At 34.0% G+C, this 19,099-nt stretch overlaps 1 protein-coding gene across 1 annotated transcript; it reads left to right on the top strand.

Moving 5' to 3' along the window:
- Window positions 1–220: 220 nt before the first annotated feature.
- Window positions 221–7,883, top strand: LOC113381107. Its single transcript, XM_026620086.1, has 3 exons — window positions 221–855; window positions 1,015–1,427; window positions 7,867–7,883. The coding sequence occupies exons 1-3, from the start codon at window positions 221–223 to the stop codon at window positions 7,881–7,883; spliced, it is 1,065 nt and encodes a 354-aa protein (XP_026475871.1).
- The last annotated feature ends 11,216 nt before the right edge of the window (window positions 7,884–19,099 follow it).

Below are 19,099 nucleotides of genomic sequence, written 5' to 3'. Positions count from 1 at the left end.
AGTGCAAGAGCGAAGTGAATCGGACCAATCTATGCTTTAGATGTGGACAAGAAGGTCACAAAATAGCCAACTGTATAAATGCAGCAAAATGTGCACTATGCGCTGAAAATGGAAACTCTGAAAATGTAGCACATCATGCCGGCACTCACAGATGTCCTCTATATAGGGAGGCCATAGAGAAAATAATGAACGCAAAAGCATGAAGATAATACAGCTAAACATGAATCATTGTGAGGCTGCACACGACTTGCTTATGCAGACGGTAAGAGATATGAAAATTGATGTTGCCCTCTTATCAGAACCTTACAAACATCTAACTGATTGGCCATGGGAAACGGACAGTACCACCAAAGCCGTTATTTGGTCCTGTGGCAAGTTTTGTTTCCAAAATGTTGTTAACAATAGCAACGCTGGATTTGTCGCAGCATCATTAGATGGCATACATTTATACAGCTGTTACGCTCCACCTAGTCTTTCTTTGCCAGATTTTGTCGATTTTTTAGATCGTCTTGTGGAGGATGCAAAACGACACCACCCCGTAGCGATAGCCGGTGACTTTAACGCATGGGCGGTAGACTGGGGAAGTAGGAAGACTAATGCAAGAGGTAAAGCACTTTTGGAGGCCTTCAATGCACTTGACGTGGTTTTACTTAATAGTGGTGATAAACCAACCTTTGAAAAGGGCAGTGCAAGCTCAATAATAGACCTTACTTTTGTTAGCAATAGCCTCGTCAGAGGAATTTGCAATTGGGAGGTATTAGATATCTACACTGCTAGTGACCACAATGCAATCATCTGGGAAATATCAACAGATAGAAACATTAGAAGACATACGAAAATATCTAAAGCCATTGGGTGGAAAATAAAATCTTTTGATGAAAGCGCCATGAGAGTTGCCTTAAATTGCAAACCTATAATTTCAGAACACGCAGATGAGCATACTAGAGAGCTGATGGAGAGAATAACCAAAGCCTGTGATATCAGTATGACTCGTAAACATGGCATAAATCAAAGACAATCTGTGCACTGGTGGACTGAAGAAATCAGCTCTCTTCGTAAAGAGTGCCTAAAGAAAAGAAGGATCTCTCAGCGTGGATATAGTCTCAGTAATTCTGCACAACTGGTAGTGGAATATAAACAAGCACGTAGACAACTAAATAAAGCTATCAAAGATAGTAAAGTTAGGTGCTGGAAAGAACTTTTGGATGAAGTCGAGGATAATCCATGGGGAAGACCTTATAAGACTGTAATGTCTCGCCTCAAAAGCCAGCCAATACCTTCACCAACTTGCCCACGACTATTGAATAAAATAGTAACTACTTTGTTTCCACGACAACCTAATTTGAACTACCAGGTAACACATGTAGAACAGAATAATATTCCACTTATAACATTGCAAGAACTGATGGAAGCTTGTCATCGCGTTGGTAATAGCAAGGCACCGGGATTAGATGGAATTCCTAATATTGCCTTGAAAACATCAATTATGACATCTCCGACAATGTTTCTTAATGCATATAATACATGCCTGAAAGAAGGGGTTTTTCCACGAAAATGGAAACAGCAAAGACTAGTGCTTATTCCCAAAGGAAAAAAACCACCAGATGAACCATCATCCTATCGTCCAATATGCATGCTGGATACAGCGGGTAAAATTTTTGAAAGAATAATTCACCAAAGAATAGATGCAGTAGTTGATCCAATCCTAGCAGACAATCAGTATGGTTTTCGCAAAGGGCGATCAACTATCGATGCTATAAACTTGGTAGTTAATACCGCCAAGGAGGCAATTGCTGGAACCAGATGGAAGGGGGGTTCCAAAAAGTACTGCCTTGTAGCTACATTGGATATAAAAAATGCTTTTAATTCTGCAAACTGGGATTGCATTATGAATGCACTCCGTGACAAGAACGTGCCAGCATACCTATGCAATATAGTCGCAAACTACTTTACAGACAGAATTCTAATGTACCATTCACGCGATGGTACAGAAGAATATAATATAACAGGAGGTGTGCCGCAGGGCTCTGTTCTAGGCCCTTTGCTGTGGAATATTATGTATGATGGCCTTTTGAGACTAGAGTTTCCAGAATGTGTGAAACTAGTAGCATATGCAGACGATGTTGCCATAGTGGTTGTCTCCAAACAAATTGATGACATCGTAAGCCTATTCAATATTACATTCAGAAAAATTAATCGGTGGATGGGAACAATGAATCTCCAATTAGCACAACAAAAAAGTGAAGCTGTTCTTATCACTAGTAGGAAAAGAATTGAGACCATCAAGCTAAAGATAGGAAATCTTGAGATCACGTCAAAACCTCACATCTGTTACCTTGGCGTAATGCTTGATGCTCGTTTGAATTTCAATCAACAGGTGGAACACGTTAGTGCTAAGGCGTCAATAGTTAGGACGAAACTTGCTCGACTGATGCCTAATATTGGAGGTCCTAAACAAACCAGAAGGATATTACTATCGTCAGTTATTACTTCAGTGCTGACATATGGTATCTCCATATGGGGTGATGCTCTTAAATCTCAAAAATCGAGGAGAATGGCAGGGCCCTTATACCGTCTCAGTGCTATAAGAATTGCTTGCGCATTTCGCACAATATCGGCGGAAGCAGTGTGCGTCATTTCAGGAACTGTGCCTCTCTTAGTCTTAGCAGAGGAAAGACGGACAATTTACCATAGAAGACATCAACAACTGTGTCCTGAAAAGTTAAGATTAGAAGAACGGCAGAACAGCATTGACCGATGGCAGCGACTGTGGGATGTCGCTGTAAAGGGCAGATGGACGCATCGTCTCATTCCTAACATCAAAGTCTGGCTAAGTCGCAAGCACGGCGAAGTAAACTATTATACTACGCAAATGCTATCGGGGCATGGCTGTTTTCGAGCCTACCTACACAAATTCAAGCACGATAGCTCGCCGGATTGCCCATATTGTTTGGGCGAAATCGAAGATGCTGAGCACGTGTTCTTCGTGTGCCCGCGATTTGGTGCTCTACGGGATGATGTGGAGGAGACATTGAGACGCACAATTACCCCAGGTAATGTTGTTGAAGTGATGCTGACAAGTGAAGCTGCTTGGAACGCCATAGACAGATTTGCGAGAGACGTTTTAATGGACCTGCGTTCTATAGAGAGAGAAAGGACGAATGGGACTTCGCCCATTTAAAAGATAAGTAAAATGTTTATGAATTATAACATTGTTTATAACAAGTTAAGAATTGTAACATTCTAGATCCTCCCCCCACGAAGTAATGCCTAGCGGCGGTTTCCGTGGGGACCAGAGGCAGGGGCAAAGCGGAGGTTTTAGTCGGTATTATACCAGGGCGGTATCGAGTCCGACATACCCAGACAGAAGACCGGTCTGGGATGCATAAAAGCATTTCCTTCGCTATACAAAAAAAAAAAAAAAAAACACACACACATACATCCATTTTTTCTAAGGTATGCCAAAATGTTCAGAAACCTCTGAAACGTAAAGATATATAAAAATTTTCATTTTCGATTTTTTTGCGATTACTATAACTTACCCTACGGGAAGTTAACAATGAGTGAAAAGAAAAGAGATTACGTCAGCGGAGCTATGAAACGAAAAATTGAACAGAAAAAAGATGAAGTCATAAAAAAAGTGCCAAAAATTTCTTAAATCGAAAAATATACACTTTTTTGGCAATAGCATACAACGCTGGTCAATGCTAAATCAAGATTCTTCCGAGGAATATTTAGTATTTTTAAAAACAAGAGGCGGAAGATAACAAAGCGATTTTTCGATGAGTTATCACAAGACGAGAGAATTTTACACCCTGAATCATATTTTAAAGTAAACGTGTACTATTGCTGTTTAGATATTTTAATTTCTCAAACAAAACAAAGGTTCAGAATATTGCAATCGGAAAAACTCATGCCTTCTTCAAATGAAGAAATAATAATTGCTTCCAAAAAACTGACGTCAAAATACTGCAAAGATCTATCAGGTAATCTTTGCGATCAATTGATAGCTCTAAAAACATGCTTAAACTCAGAAATCGAAAATATTCATGCCATTAAGGAACTCTCTAAATTATTATTAATAAAATTTAATAGTATTGCATCCAGTTTTCCGGATGTAATAACAGCTTGCATTTTATTCGTGACCCTTCAAGTTACAACCGAAACTGCTGAAAGGAGTTTTTCAAAATTAAAATTAATCAAAAATTACCTCAGAACATCAATAAAACAGGAACGTTTATCAGACCTGTCTCTATGGTCTATAGAGGCAGAAACATTAGAAAAACTAAAAACATCATCAGCTATAAATGACTTAATAAATCAGTTTGCTGATAAAAAGGCAATGAGAGTGAATATTTAATTTTAGTTACTTGTAAAATATTAAAAATAATATTCGATGTATATTTGAAAATTTGATAAATAAATGTTCTTTTAATTTTATTAAATGAATTTATTAATCTTTTTATGTTTCTTTGATTTATGAAAACTCTTTAGGGGGGCCCCCAAACCGATTTTGATATGGGGCCCCGCCAAGGCACGTTACGCCCCTGGTTAAAAGTTTCAAATTTGTACAAGTTTGCAATTAGAAAGTCTCCCTTGAGTATCACTTCGTGTATAATAATAAATTAGCAACTTAATTTCTAATACAAACCACCTTATAATTCTGATAATTCAATGTTTTATGTAAAGATGTATTCATCAGAATTCTGATATAAACAGGCACAAATTTCTAAATTATTATAGTAACTTACAGAATCTCGGGGATGTCTGCACAAAATTCTAAATTATCATCTAATACTAACTATTATCTCAATTATTACTATATTGTCTAAGCTCATTATAATAGCTTACAGAAACTCGCGGAAGCTAGATAATTGCATTCGCGAACTGAGCCGCCCCAGCTTGCATTGGAGCTCGCAATTTGCCATAATAAATAAATTGTGTCATTAAAGGGAAAATATCTTTTTTGCTGCTGATTATGGACAGTCTCAATTTGTTTGGTTTTAAATGCCAAATCTTGAAACCTCTTCCGGCAATAAATACATGCAATTATTTTTTATTTACATTCATGCCACTGGTGCCACTTCATACGGCTGACGAGACCCGTCTCAAAATTGCACTTTAAATGGATACTCTCCCTCGGCCTTTTTTCGTTCCATAAACTTCATAAAATTCATGTAACCATTTTCATAGCTCACGGTAATGGAATCGAGATCTTTTTTTGGCGCTGTGTAGTGCAGTTTTATTAATCTTGAAAAATGCCTCACGCTCACTCTGTCACATTAGAATAATACATGATTATCTGTTCTCTCGAATTATAATTATTATTATTAACCAAATAGTGTAGTTACTAAATTAATAAATAATAATATTCGATTATAGGTATCTCTTTTTCCCATTGTTGGTATATTTTAGGAAGCTTTTCAAATATAGCTCTCGTTAAATATTTTAATTATATTATCTGAAACACTTATTTTATTGTCGGCACACTCTACTTTCAGAGTCAAATAATATCTACGTGCTCGGCGGCGTCCTTGTTTCAAATTATCTTTTTAAAATATATTTAAATTTACTATACACCGAAGCCATATTAAAAACAAATATTTAAAAAAATAGATAACTATTTAATTGCATAAACCACAATAATAACTGGATAGTGTTTACAATTTTTGGATGGACTTTTTAAATTCTCGAGGCATTCACGCATTTTCTTGAATTCTAATGGGTTAGGAAAATATGTAAAATCTTGACCTTCTTCGTGAAATAACCACGACGATGGAAGAATGTAGATGTGCTTTTGCTGCATTAAATGGTCATAATACACCAAAACAGTATTTGTATTATAATAAAATAAACAGATTGTTATATGAGACAATGAGAGTAAATTTAAAACCTTTTTGCCTAAAACCTCTAATATGGCCATTATACGAAGATATCACACACAGCATATTTCTAAAAACTTTCTTTGTTCGTTTGTTTACAAAAATACAAAGTATTTGTTTTTGTTTTTCTCGAAATGTATTTGTCATAGAGTCATTGACATGCGGTTTTTTTTAAACAAAAATTACAAAATCATTGAATATTACGAAATTTTCTTCTTTTTTTCGCCGTCATTTTTTTACCAGGGGCGCCAAAGTCGGCCTTGCAAAATCGATCTCTTTTGCGGTGCCACAGATAAATCCGTTGCGCATCGCCCGAAGCAAAAAAAAACTACGTTGAAGAAGAAGTTTGAATCCAGTCCCCCTACCAGAATGAAAGAAATAAAGCAAGAAGGAAAAAAATGGCAGCTATTTTTAAAAAAAGTGTTAAAAAAGGCCTTGTTATTGGGACGAAAAGCTTCGCAAAATTTTTTTGCGTATTGTTATAACGTTGTTTGAGGTAGGGGGACAAGGTATTGCAGTGGTGAACAAATTAAAAAAAAATGCAAGTCGATCCAACTTGTAGTTTTTTTTAAATTTATGGCACCGCATTGAAAAAAGTCAATTTGAGAAAAACGTATTTAAAGTTTTTAATATAATGTACTAAATACACCATTTAATTTAATGTACTAAATACACCATGGTGTTGAAAGATGCTGACACGTTAAAAAGGTCATGTGCATGAGGTATTATAATGAAAAAGAGAGCAGCTGGCATACAATAGCTCGTGGAGCGATGAAAAAACGGTTTCAGAGGATCACACATAAAGAGATATATATTTCGTCAAAAAAATAGATATTTAGATGATTTTTTTTAAATAATTCTAAGGTTTTTAGCTTTCATAATATCAAAAAATCTCCAAATCGAAAAAAAAAAATAAAAACCGAACAACCTCCTTAAAAGCAATAACGGCATAAAAGTTTTACATCATTACTAAATATATTACTAATTAATATAAACAAAAATTAATCATTAGAAAGCTTAATATATAGTTCAATATAAGAAAGATATGACTATGTTCTGGTTTGTATCTGCACTTCTAAAATTTGAGTTCCAACATATATTCCTACATCCGTTGCAGATGTCCTAAATGTGAAATTAGGTTTTTCAGACGTCATTTTAATTATACATACAATGAGTTCATTCATATTTTCTTCTTTACAATCACTCCTTTTTAATTTTTTTATTTGTGCTTTTTCATTATAGTCTAATAAGATAACATTATTTGGAAAATTATTAGAAAATATATAAGATTTATAAAAGAACTTTTGAACGTCTGTTTCATTCACATTATCTAATCCTAGGGCGTTTTCTGTTCTAGTAAAATTCTATGTTCGGTGTCTTTACTCTAAAAAAATATTACTTTTGTCGATTTCGGATAATCGGTTCACAATTTGCGTTAGAGGTTTCCGGGTGCTTTTAATTAAGCCCTTATTTTTTCCTAAATAATTCTCCCCCCAAAATGCAGATAAATCGCTCAAAGAAAGTTGCATCACCCGCGACGTGAAGTAAATGATGCATGTTCAACACTTGCGATTTCTCATCGTACAACCCAATAAACCACAAAACGCAATTAAAGCATTAATTTGACGTAACAGGTGTAGCGGTTTCGTCATTGTTACGTTTCCAAATCACAAAATAAACGTGTGGGTGTCTTTAATGTTACTTGAAAAATTAATAACATTTCTTGTAAATATTGAAAAATTTTTGATACGAAGTAAAATATTTTTTTTTATTAACTTTTTTATTTACAACTGTCCAGTAAAAGACATTCAGTAAATTTAATGAATTTACAATAGTCCGCCGAAAAGGGACATTGTATACTACATTGACATGTTGGAAAAAACAACTCAGTAGTCGTTTTTTCCTTTCGATATAAAATTCACAATTTTTACTTATTGAATAATTTCTTATAAATAATGATTAAGTTATTTCCATTTTTTTTCAGGAGAGATGATGGCTTAAATCCAGTGGCGCTTTTCTTTTCAATCTTCTTCGATAGTTCTCTGTTATCAATGAGTTTGCTAATGTATTTGGGTGATTGATTAGCTTGTGTCTAAAAAAAAATATTTTCAAATTTTATTAATATTACAGAATAAGCTATGAAATTCATTATTAATTAAACTAATACTACACTTATTATTATGTATTATTATTATTATGACACTTCAATATAAATTTAACTAATTCTATTGAATTAGTTAAATTTACCCTATACAATATAGTAATAAAATTACTGTTAACATGACAGTAATAATTCATTATTGATTAAACTAATTGAACGCCTAACAATGGTAATAAATTTCCTATTAACATGACAGTAACAATTCCATATAAATCTAACTAATTCAATACCCTACAGCACAGTAATAAATTTATTATTAACATAACTTATTTATATATATAATAATTTTAGTCTTTTTTCCTATAAAATTAATCTTATGAGGAATTATATTATGTTTGTTTTTTAACCTTATCAATCTCTGCTTCCCAAAAAGGAACCCTTCGTCAATTGCAATAAAATCTGATTCAGTGAGGTTTTCAACAGTATTTGTTAATGTTTCTAAAATTGAACCAACCAGGTTAAAACATTATGAGCAACTTGTAAATTTAAAACATTTGTATAATTTTGGATAATCTCACCTTTAATTATATTCAAATTCAAGTTGTTAACAGGTATGTTGTCCTTTCTACCATACCATGAGCATTCAGCAGCTAGTTCCTTTGTGAAGGCTTTATTGAATGCGTTTCTGACATATTCCACTTTTTTTGTTCTCCTACTTTTAAACTATAATTTTACTAAAATAAAAATATTCTAAGTTAGTACTAAATCATCTTAATTATATAATTATTGTGAATGCAATGTAAGTATACCAATTCTATAACACAGTCATCCTCTTTCAGTAGGTCCTCAGAACAATTAATTTGTTCCTGTGTGTTCAAAGGAAAGAATCTATTGAACATGTTGTTATTGTCAAAAATTTGTTCTGAAGTCTTATTAGCGTTTTCTGTCAACCGCTGTAACTTAATGTTCATGGAAGCAATTTCCTTCATTAAGTAATCAAATTTGATATTTCTATTCTGGCCTCCACCACTATTCACTACAATTTTCTCAGCGAAACAACTTGAATCAGCTTGTGTGCCACGTTCACAAACTTGCTTCATTAAATTACGGGACTGATGTGACTGTGGAGTCATGAGAAGAGGGCTCAAATTATAGCCCACATTTGAAAGCGTATCACGTAAGGGCGCAACGCCGCTAGTGTTACACCTTGGAGAGTCGAATTTAATTAATGCTTTATGAGAAAAATCTAAAAGATATTTTTTATTTGTCTATCAATATGTATTGTATTTCATCGTGATATGTAGGTTATTTTACTTACTATCTTCAACATTTAGGTCTAAAATTTTGGGTTTTTTAAGCCGGCATCCTTTCCCCAAAGTTTCTTCTTCACACGTATAGTTGCTATCTTTAGCGTAAGGCTTCGCCTTGAAATAAGAACCTAAGCAAATCAATTGTCTTTAAACTGAAACTATATTGTTTTTTGGCTTTAACATGTACACTTACTGAAATATCGCACCAATGAGATATCTACCGCTTTCCAAGATTCTTCGTCCGGCATTGAACTTTTTACGATCAATTAAGAAATAGATACATTTCTCGGCGGCCACCAGTATTTCGTCACTTCATCATTTTCGTCTGTGTACATCCAACTAACAGGTACCTCAGACCTGTTATTCTCATTTAAAAAATTGATAACAGCGTGCGTATACATTCTGAAACACTATAAAGCATTCTCTATGAAACTTTTTATAAAGTGGTTACATAAACATTCGAAAATCTTTTAAATCAAAATAACCACGTTTGATGAGATGTTACTAATAATTTTATATATGAATAAAATTAATTTACCTATTAAGAAAGATGATGTTCAAGATAATTTACGATTGAAAGGAATGAAAAAATAAAAATTATATTAAGCTATTTTTTCATTTCTTATCAGTAACTTGATAATTGCTGTATGACACATGATAATAAAAAGTTATAAAGATAATAAAAGTTATAATAAAAAATATAATAATGCATGCTGATGATATATTACTGGATTGTAATCCTCCGATTTAAATCCAATCGATTCAAAATTATTTGGCATAAATGTCTTTGATAAACCGAAAAAGAAACGAATATATACATAAAAATGCAGTCGTGACTATTTGTGTGTGCATGTGTGCGTAGATTTTGCGCAATTTTCTTAATTTTGTTTTTTTTTTTTAACAATGCAACGAATCCTTCTTTTCTACCTCTCATGGAAGGTGCGCCATCGGTGCCACTGAAGACACTGAATCAATTACTTACCTTCAATTGTGATTCATTACATACTTCTTTAAAGTTTTCGAAAATATCGGCACGCGAGTTCTTCCTGATAGTGTACTCCCACCGCCTAGTAATTCTTCGTAACATTTCTTTAATAATCATTAGTAGCAGCACGAATAAAATATAAAATTTGCAATTGAAAAATAAACATTTTTATTTTGTATAATTGTATGAAGTTGAGTTATATTTTGCGCTAGTTCGGGCTGTCGGTCTGTTCTAGTTCTTCTTGAAAGAAGCAATTGTTTGTGTTTATCGACATTTTTTGGATTTAACAAACTGGCTGCTTCAACAATACATGCTTTTCATTTCAATGTCACTGAAATGGTTTGCCCCGTTTTCCAAGTATATGGGCTATTTTATACGTAACAGAAGCTGCAGCGAAATTTTGATTTACAAAGGCACTAAAAGATGCCTGCTGATGATGCTTCTCATTTTTCAACTTTCGGAGTGCAGCTTGTTGTGATTCACTTTTTAAAGCGAAATATTTATGTTCTTTATGAGTTTTTTTTATATTTCATTAAGTAATTACAACTGTCTATAAATATGACATCTAGTAATTTTTATGATTAATATAAATAGAAAGGGCATATCAGGCCGCCCAGTGGTGGTCCTAATATTATTGTTGTTAAACTAAAGTAGATTTGATCCAGGTAGTCTTAAAAACTAATCAAATTAAACTATACATTATTAAACAAAAAATAATAATAATAATCTTCTAATCTAATCTAGTATTAAACGTAGGAGTAGGTTTACATTATTTCTAAACGATAACTTAAAAACCTCATAGTGCTAACTGAATAAGTTTTGTTCTCTTCAGTCTGTAATCGAACGTTGTGTCATATAATTTGGCTGCAAGTTCGTTGCTGTGATTGTCAATATTTTGTTTGTGTCTCATTGAATAGTTTTTAATTTTTTCTGTGACTGTGGATGTGCAAGTGTCTTGATGTATCATCCAGTTGCGGACATATCTGGGAGCTCCCACTGCTTGTCTTAAGAGTTTGTTCTGGAACCTTTGTATGATTTGAATGTTACTTTTTTTGGCGGATCCCCATAGTTGAACTCCGTATGTCCAAACTGGTTTTATGATGGTTTTGTACAACAAAATCTTGTTGTAGGCTGATAGTTCTGATTGCCTACCCTGCAACCAGTGTAAAGTTCTTCTTATGTGTTCTATGTGTGCCCGTTTAGTGACTATGTGCGCTTTCCAATTTAATTTCTTGTCTAGAATCATCTCCAGGTATTTGACGGTCTCTTTTGCAGGAATTGTGTGGTTGAAGATTCTAACTGGAGGACATGTGTCTTTACGAAGGGTAAAGGTAACATGTACCGACTTGGAATTGTTGACTTCGATTCTCCACAGCTTAAACCATTGTTCCATTTTGTCCAGATGAACTTGAAGAAGTAATGATGCCATTTCGGGATTCTGATGCTGAGCGATAACGCATGTGTCATCTGCAAACATGGCTATATTGATATTACGATTAACAGGAAAATCGGCTGTGTATAGAAGAAATAATATTGGTCCCAGAACACTTCCTTGAGGAACTCCGGCTCTAATATTTCTCACTTCTGACTGAACACCATTTATGTAGACGTAAAATTTTCTGTTTTGTAAATAAGAGTTAAGTAAAATATATAAGTTATAGGGCAGACATTTTTTAAGTTTATATAAGAGTCCTTTATGCCACACTTTATCAAAAGCTTCCGTAAGGTCTAGAAAAACTGCAGAGCAATAATTTTTTGAGTGAAGAGCTTCATTGACTGTATTAACTACTCTGTGGATTTGTTGAATTGTTGAATGCTGTTGTCGGAAGCCAAATTGATAGTTAGGTATTTAGTTTTTGTTATGTATTTAAGAGTTTATTCGTTTTAAAATAATCTTTATGAGTGAAATAGTGTTTGTTTGCAGTCGCTTTTTTAAGTATTTAACACTGTATTGCACAACAAACGCATCATTTTATCTTTCTCAGCAGCAAAGAAAAAATCTAACTCCCATTCTACATTAAATGTTCTGTTTTTATCACCTATCTTTCTTTTCTCACAATTTGATATGATGGGTAAATAAAAAACTAATATTAAATAAATTGCAACGAATAAATATGGTTTATGTCTATTCAACATATAGCTTCTCAACCCTTATGCGAGTTGAAGTTACAATATCAACTCAACCCTTATCCGATGTTATGTTACAATATGACTGTCTTTGGTAGAATTTTTTGCGTAACTATATTTGGGTTTGTTGGTTTTCAAAAACCGGTTGTTTGAGCCTTACAAATTTTATTAATCCATCTCCTTCTACCTGACATAATAAAATAATTTTCTACCATACTCTAGGTCAGGGGTCGGCAACCTGATTGCCGCTAAGAGCGCAAACCTAATTCTGAAAATTACCGAGGGCGCATCGGTATGAAAAAAAAAAGGTTTTTCATAACTTTATTCTCTTAGTATAGTATAATATATACATTACGAACATTCAGTACATCGATAAAAGAAGAGTATTATTTAATAATACCTAATTATATACATACAATTTAGTGTGAAACTTGTGTGTCCGTATTTTCAGCTATTTTTTTATAATCGAGAATATAATTAGAGTTCTGTGTCCGCAAACAATTATCTAAATGTGTTTCATTTAACTTTGTTCGGTATTTTGATTTATTTGAAAACAAAGACTCGCAATTGTATGCTGTTGCACAATATGAGAAAATTTTTAGCGCACATTTCCTTAAAATAGGATACTTATTTTCATCGACTAAATTCCAAAACATTTTAATTCTACTATATGCTTTTAAAATAATATAATTTTGCAAGTTTAATATTTCTAACTCCACGTCTTCGATATTACTAATTTCGAAATACACTGAAACACTTTGAATGGGTTTATAAAAAATCCTAGAACGGGTGCTGCGAAATCTTGAAATATTGAACAAAACTCTTCTGCCAATTTGTCTTAAACTTCTAAATATGATGTAGTAGTGAAATTTTCTATATTGTGACGGATTTAGAAAATGGGGGTTTGATACCCCCTTTCTTCAGGGTACATGCAACGACTTCCATTATTACGTCATAGCGTTGCATCCCTATTAGGAAAGGGTTACACCAACTCCTAAACCCGACTTCTATAAACACCCTGTAATTACCTGTGGAAAAGTCAACTAACTACATGAATGAAAGAGAATGTACTTCTGTCTTATTTAATTATTACTAATTATTGTTACAGATCTGAGGGCATGGCTGTGCCTATGCACAGCCATATTCTATACTTAAAACCCTAATGTACTGAGTTATTATTATTAATTACTATACTAGCGGAGTATAGTATTACAGATATAAAAGAGTATACTAAACGGGATACACGGGTAACTAATAACGATGACGGAAACGGAGGAAATAGCTTTTAAAACGATAATACATCTGACCTTTGCTGGAACGGGTTCTCCTCTCCTGGCACAACACACACACCACTATACACAAAGCGGGTCCAAGGGCCCGCGCCCTGGACGCGACCGACCATCCACAGGGGATGTTACAATTCTTAATGAGCCTCTTCAACCCTCAAACTGGACTTTATATTGCAGGGACCCTAGTAGACGTAAGTGGGAGGGTACCATTGCACTGGTGGTTATGCAACCATTTTGACGACAATACCAGTTGTCGTTACACGCCCCCCTGTCACACTAGAGCCGGCCTCGGCTCTTAAATCCAGAGTTGAAAGTATTGCCATCTCCTGATTTTTCCGGGTTGTTCCGGTGTTCTTCCTAGGGTCCTGTTTTGCCCTTTGGTCCTCGTCTTTGGGTTGGCTAGTTTAACTTGGTTGGCTTTGCTCAAGTGTGAGCCTTGGCTGCTAGACGACGATTGTAGTTGTGGTTGTGTGCTGGCCATCCTTTAGGCGTTGTGGTTCCGGTCAGATATTCCTTGAGTCCTGGTAAGCTATTCCCCCTTTGTTTACAAACTCAAAACACGTAGCAGCTAGTAAACATAAACTAATTTATACAAAGGTCTGATAAAAAAATACATCAACATCATTAATACCAAAAAAAAACAAAAACAAAATCCTTCGGTAACACAAAAATTACAATACAAAAATATGTCCGTTTGCTTAAAACTATCTTACCCTATTTCGTTCTCAAAGAAACCATGTTAGGAAAAACGGTACTCAGCAAATACAAAAAAAGACTAGACTTAGAAAAAAGTAGTTATATAACGCAGACTAACAAAAACAAAAACTTAATAATAAAAAAAAAAAAAAATATTCGAAGTACAATCGCTTTTCGTACAATTTTTCGTAACACGTTTCCTTGAAACGCAATCTTATCCTATGTGCGTGTGCTGTCACCTATTTTCTTGGTTGTAGTATTAGAATTAATGGAATAACCGTAGCCCGAATTATAAATTAGTTTGCCAGAAACCATGAGCCCGATGATATGGACAATCTTTTACTGCGTAACGCGCGGAAAAACTTTGAGAGAAAAAAAAACGAAACTAACATGACAATAGACAAGAAATGAAAAATATAAGTACATCAATTTACAAAATTCACTTATTTAAATAACCAGTTTACTTTTACGGACGCGACGTTTACTGTAATTCAGCCTCTACTGGTGTGATTGCCCCCCAAATACAAGACCACAGATGGGGGCTAGGATCTAGTTTTCCTTCATTGCTCCCCCCGCAGAGCCCCATACCAATAATAATATCTCTAGACCGACCGTCTATGCCCACCCAAAAACAAATGGCACTTACACTTAACACCTATGTAAGCGTGACACACCTGGGGTTCCTCAGCCCGGCACAAAAGTACCCCAAATTGCCTCCTTGACGGGAGATGACGTGCTGCGACCTATGTCGCCATCCCGGTCTTCGCTGAGGTACCTTCCCAAAAATATTCCATAATAATCCATAATACATAATAATTCACATAATAATTCGACGGCTGCGGGGTTGATTAAGGGCGGTTTCCCCGATTGAAACCGTACGCGTCCATCGATTCGGACATCTCAATGGTCCTCGCTCGTGGACTACTGGGCCCAGCTTTCAACTCATATATATAACCGTAAAACAAAAGCGTAAATCCGATATGGCGTCCCGATATAAGCCTGCAGACTTATATTTATGCTATCTATATGTCGACTAACTTATTCTCCACAAACGAAAATCCCAATATAACTTCTCAAATGGCTTCTTAAATTCTGCCACTTAATTTTACAACTTATCTAAGGGGGGGGAAATCCTAAAACTAAACCTATTACTATAATTATGTTTAACTATTTACATATGTACATCAATGTATAAGTTTTTATATATATTTAAAAAAACGAAAATAAAAGTGAAAAAAAAAATATTTTCAGTGGCTTGGTTTACGACCAAAATATTTTTTTATTCTGCTAACGTGGACCGTGTCGTACTTGTACTTATTTCTAACTTTACGCCTAATTTTATAACTCAGATTAATACTTTATCAACTATCTTAACTAACGTCTGTGTTCAACAACCCACTGGCCTACTACAAATTCGGCATTTTTGTTGAGTTCTCGCGATATTTTGTAGTACTCGTTCGCGAGTCGAGTCTAACTAGTTTACCGCGAGTGCCCTATCGCATACCTCGGCCCTTCACGACTTAGCGCTACGTCGCTCGGCAGCCGGGATATTCATATAAAAAGTAAAGAGAAAAAAAAAAATTTAAAGTATGTAATTAAAAAAAAAAAACGGTAAAGGCTACGACCCGATCCTCTGATTAACATATTTGTTTATCTAAACATACCTATTCTTTTCTTAGCATCAAGTTCGCCCTATCTTCAATAATTCGTACCTACTTGTTTCCTTTATTAATTTCCTCCTTTCATTAACTCTTTTTGCCATATCGGATCCCTTAATCTGGATTGAGCGGTCAAAAACACAAGCCAATAACTATTGACGAGACAGAATTAAAGTGTTTTCAATAAAAATAAATTCGTAATTTGTCCATATAAAAGGGTTTTACGCAAATTAAACAAAACGCCGATGGTATAAACTAACGCGATAATACACTACAAACGTTTGTTTGGTTTGATTTACGGTAACATTATCAGTGAACAAAATACATACGACGAAAATAATAGTTTATATTCATTCTTACACATTATCATACTTAACATGATATAAACCTATTATATAATAATTCATGAACAATAGGGCCACTATAACACATTCAACTTTTCGACTAAAAATTTGCCCTCTATACTCTCGTTGCCTTGTAGCAAAAGCTATAAACTCTGTCCGTAAACCAAACCAAACCTTTTCGCGACGCACGGCAAAAAAAACGACACAACGATAAATATAAATATAAAAACAAAATTCTAGTATATTAAAGTGGCGAACAAAGCGGATAATGCAATAATGATAAGTAGGGTAAAAACAGTAAAAGTAACGAAATTACGCGTATGATATAAAACTAATTTATTATGAAATAGTAAAACATTAAATTTAGTAAAATGCAACATAAAACTTAGTATAAAAAAAGAAATTAGTATGATCAACGATAAAATATAGTTAGTAAAAAGCGAAAAAGAAAAGAAAGCGAAAAAAAAATGCCTTTAGCCGTTCACGTATCATTCCGAACAATACATGAACGTTCATCTAATTGCCGAACTACAAATACGTATATTGCAAATCCGGGTTCTACCTTTGCAATTGTCTCTGTGTTCGTAGAAATACGACTTTTCAAAGGGAAATGTCACCTGCCCACCCGCTCTATTTAACCAAGGTTTTCTAGGCCTTTGGTTTCCAAGCCACATAATACGTCGGTCGAACTGATCGCCTTAGCTGCCATTATGAATTATGGTGAAAAGTCGTATTCTATTAATAAATAAGATCAAATAGATGAAGCCGCGAATTGAGCACCAAGCAATGACGTTCCGGCGGGAATGAAAACGCCATTAATACGCGTAAAAAAAACGAAAGAAAAAAAAATATAAAAGTACAATGTTAAAATCGATAAAACTAAATTCATTATTGCATCACCCTACTGAAAAAAACACGAAAATACACGACATTAAAAATATAAAATATAAAAAAAAACTATACCAATACTACAAACCAATTACATAATATAAATGTATTACACAACCCTCCAGCTGGTCAGATAAAATTAGCATGTCTATGATGTAATCCTTTTAACTAATAAAGAATAAAGATAACAATAAAGTAGACGTATCCAATGCGGCACGGTTTGCCTATCATATACACTTTTTTTTCTAAACTCTACTTTCAATACTCTAATTGCGTTCTCTACGCAATTTTTTCCACATGCGTGGCCTTTGCGCCCCTTATTACCGCGCGTTTTTCAAAAATTCGCTTCATTTTCAAATCATAGACATGCTAACTACTATTCCCTCCGTGAACGCCTTAATAAAACATAAATAAAACCATAGTGTTCAGACAAAATACTTTAATCTAAAAAGTATTTGCTAACTCTAATTGATAGATTCTCAGTGGTAACAAAAAAAAATCCTTCGCAGATTTTGTTTTTTTTTTATTTAAAAGAAACAAAACTGACGTAAATATATTATTTCGATTATAAAAGCGAAATTTACTGACAAATTTACCGACAAATCAGAATTTATAAACATTAACGTATTCCTATCAGAGTCCTGGCTAACGTATATACTAATAACCTAATACAAAGTATATAATAAAACAAAAAAGAAGTGTATCAGTCTTACACTATATATTTACTAACATCTTAAATGTTATATATTATCCTAACTATCCTATCTCTATCATGTTTTAATCTAAGTAATTCTGTTTCATTCGCAAATCAAAAAAGTTATGTAATTACAGGGCTCATCAAACTTCACGAACGAGATTAACAACACACAAACAAAGCAGTAAAGAAAAAATTTAAAAAAAATAAAATGAATCAATACTATTTGCGGTTATCTGTATTCTTATTCATTACAATCATAGTGTAAAACGATTATTGAAATGGAAAAAAAAAATGTTTCGAATTATGCGAAATTTAAGACGAATATGGAATTTTACAAGTGCCGGATGGCGCCCGACGGGCTTCGCCGGCGACCGGTGCCCGACGGACTTCGCCGGCGACCGGCGCCCTGTGGCGCGGTGTTCGAGTGTCACCAAAGAGAAAAAAAAAAGGACCCATGGCAATATATTTAGGCTCTTTGTATAAATATGTCATCGACCAAAATATTAGAGAAATTCGTGAAACAAAATATTTAGCTATTAATGTCTGTTTTCGAAGACAGGAAAAAAAACGATTTGTGTGTGGCATTAGGTCAAGTGTTTTACGAAACTTGAGTTTTACGAAGAAAATGCTCGCTGGACAATGTTTTTAAGATCTTTCGAACTAGACTATCAAAACAAAATACTTGAAACGACTCGAAAACTGTTTGACGATTTATAAATGGCTTTACAGAAATTGAATTACAGGAAAAAAAAAACGATTTGTGTGTGGCATTAGGTCAAGTGTTTTACGAAACTTGAGTTTTACGAAGAAAATGCAATATATTTCGCAGGGCAATGTGTTTCGAATCTTTCGAACTGGACTATCAAAACAAAATACTTGAAACAACGCAAACATTGTGTGACGATTTATATATGACTTTACAAAAATTGAAATTGATATGGATATTTGACCGAGTTTTTTTTATATATATCCAGGGGGATCAAAACGGAACGACGTAACAATTAAAATTAACTACATTTTTTGTAATATTATATTCAAAGAGAAAAAAATAGAATGAACACACACAACAATTAGATGAAATCTGATTTAAAATAAAATTAATACTTTTAACATTTTTTTTAA

The sequence above is a fragment of the Ctenocephalides felis genome, unplaced genomic scaffold, assembly GCF_003426905.1.
Source record: "Ctenocephalides felis isolate EL2017-DRISC unplaced genomic scaffold, ASM342690v1 CF-g0.4_SCAFFOLD_02591, whole genome shotgun sequence".
In the NCBI taxonomy this organism is placed as follows: domain Eukaryota; kingdom Metazoa; phylum Arthropoda; class Insecta; order Siphonaptera; family Pulicidae; genus Ctenocephalides; species Ctenocephalides felis.
This window is presented reverse-complemented; position numbering and strand designations above follow the sequence as displayed.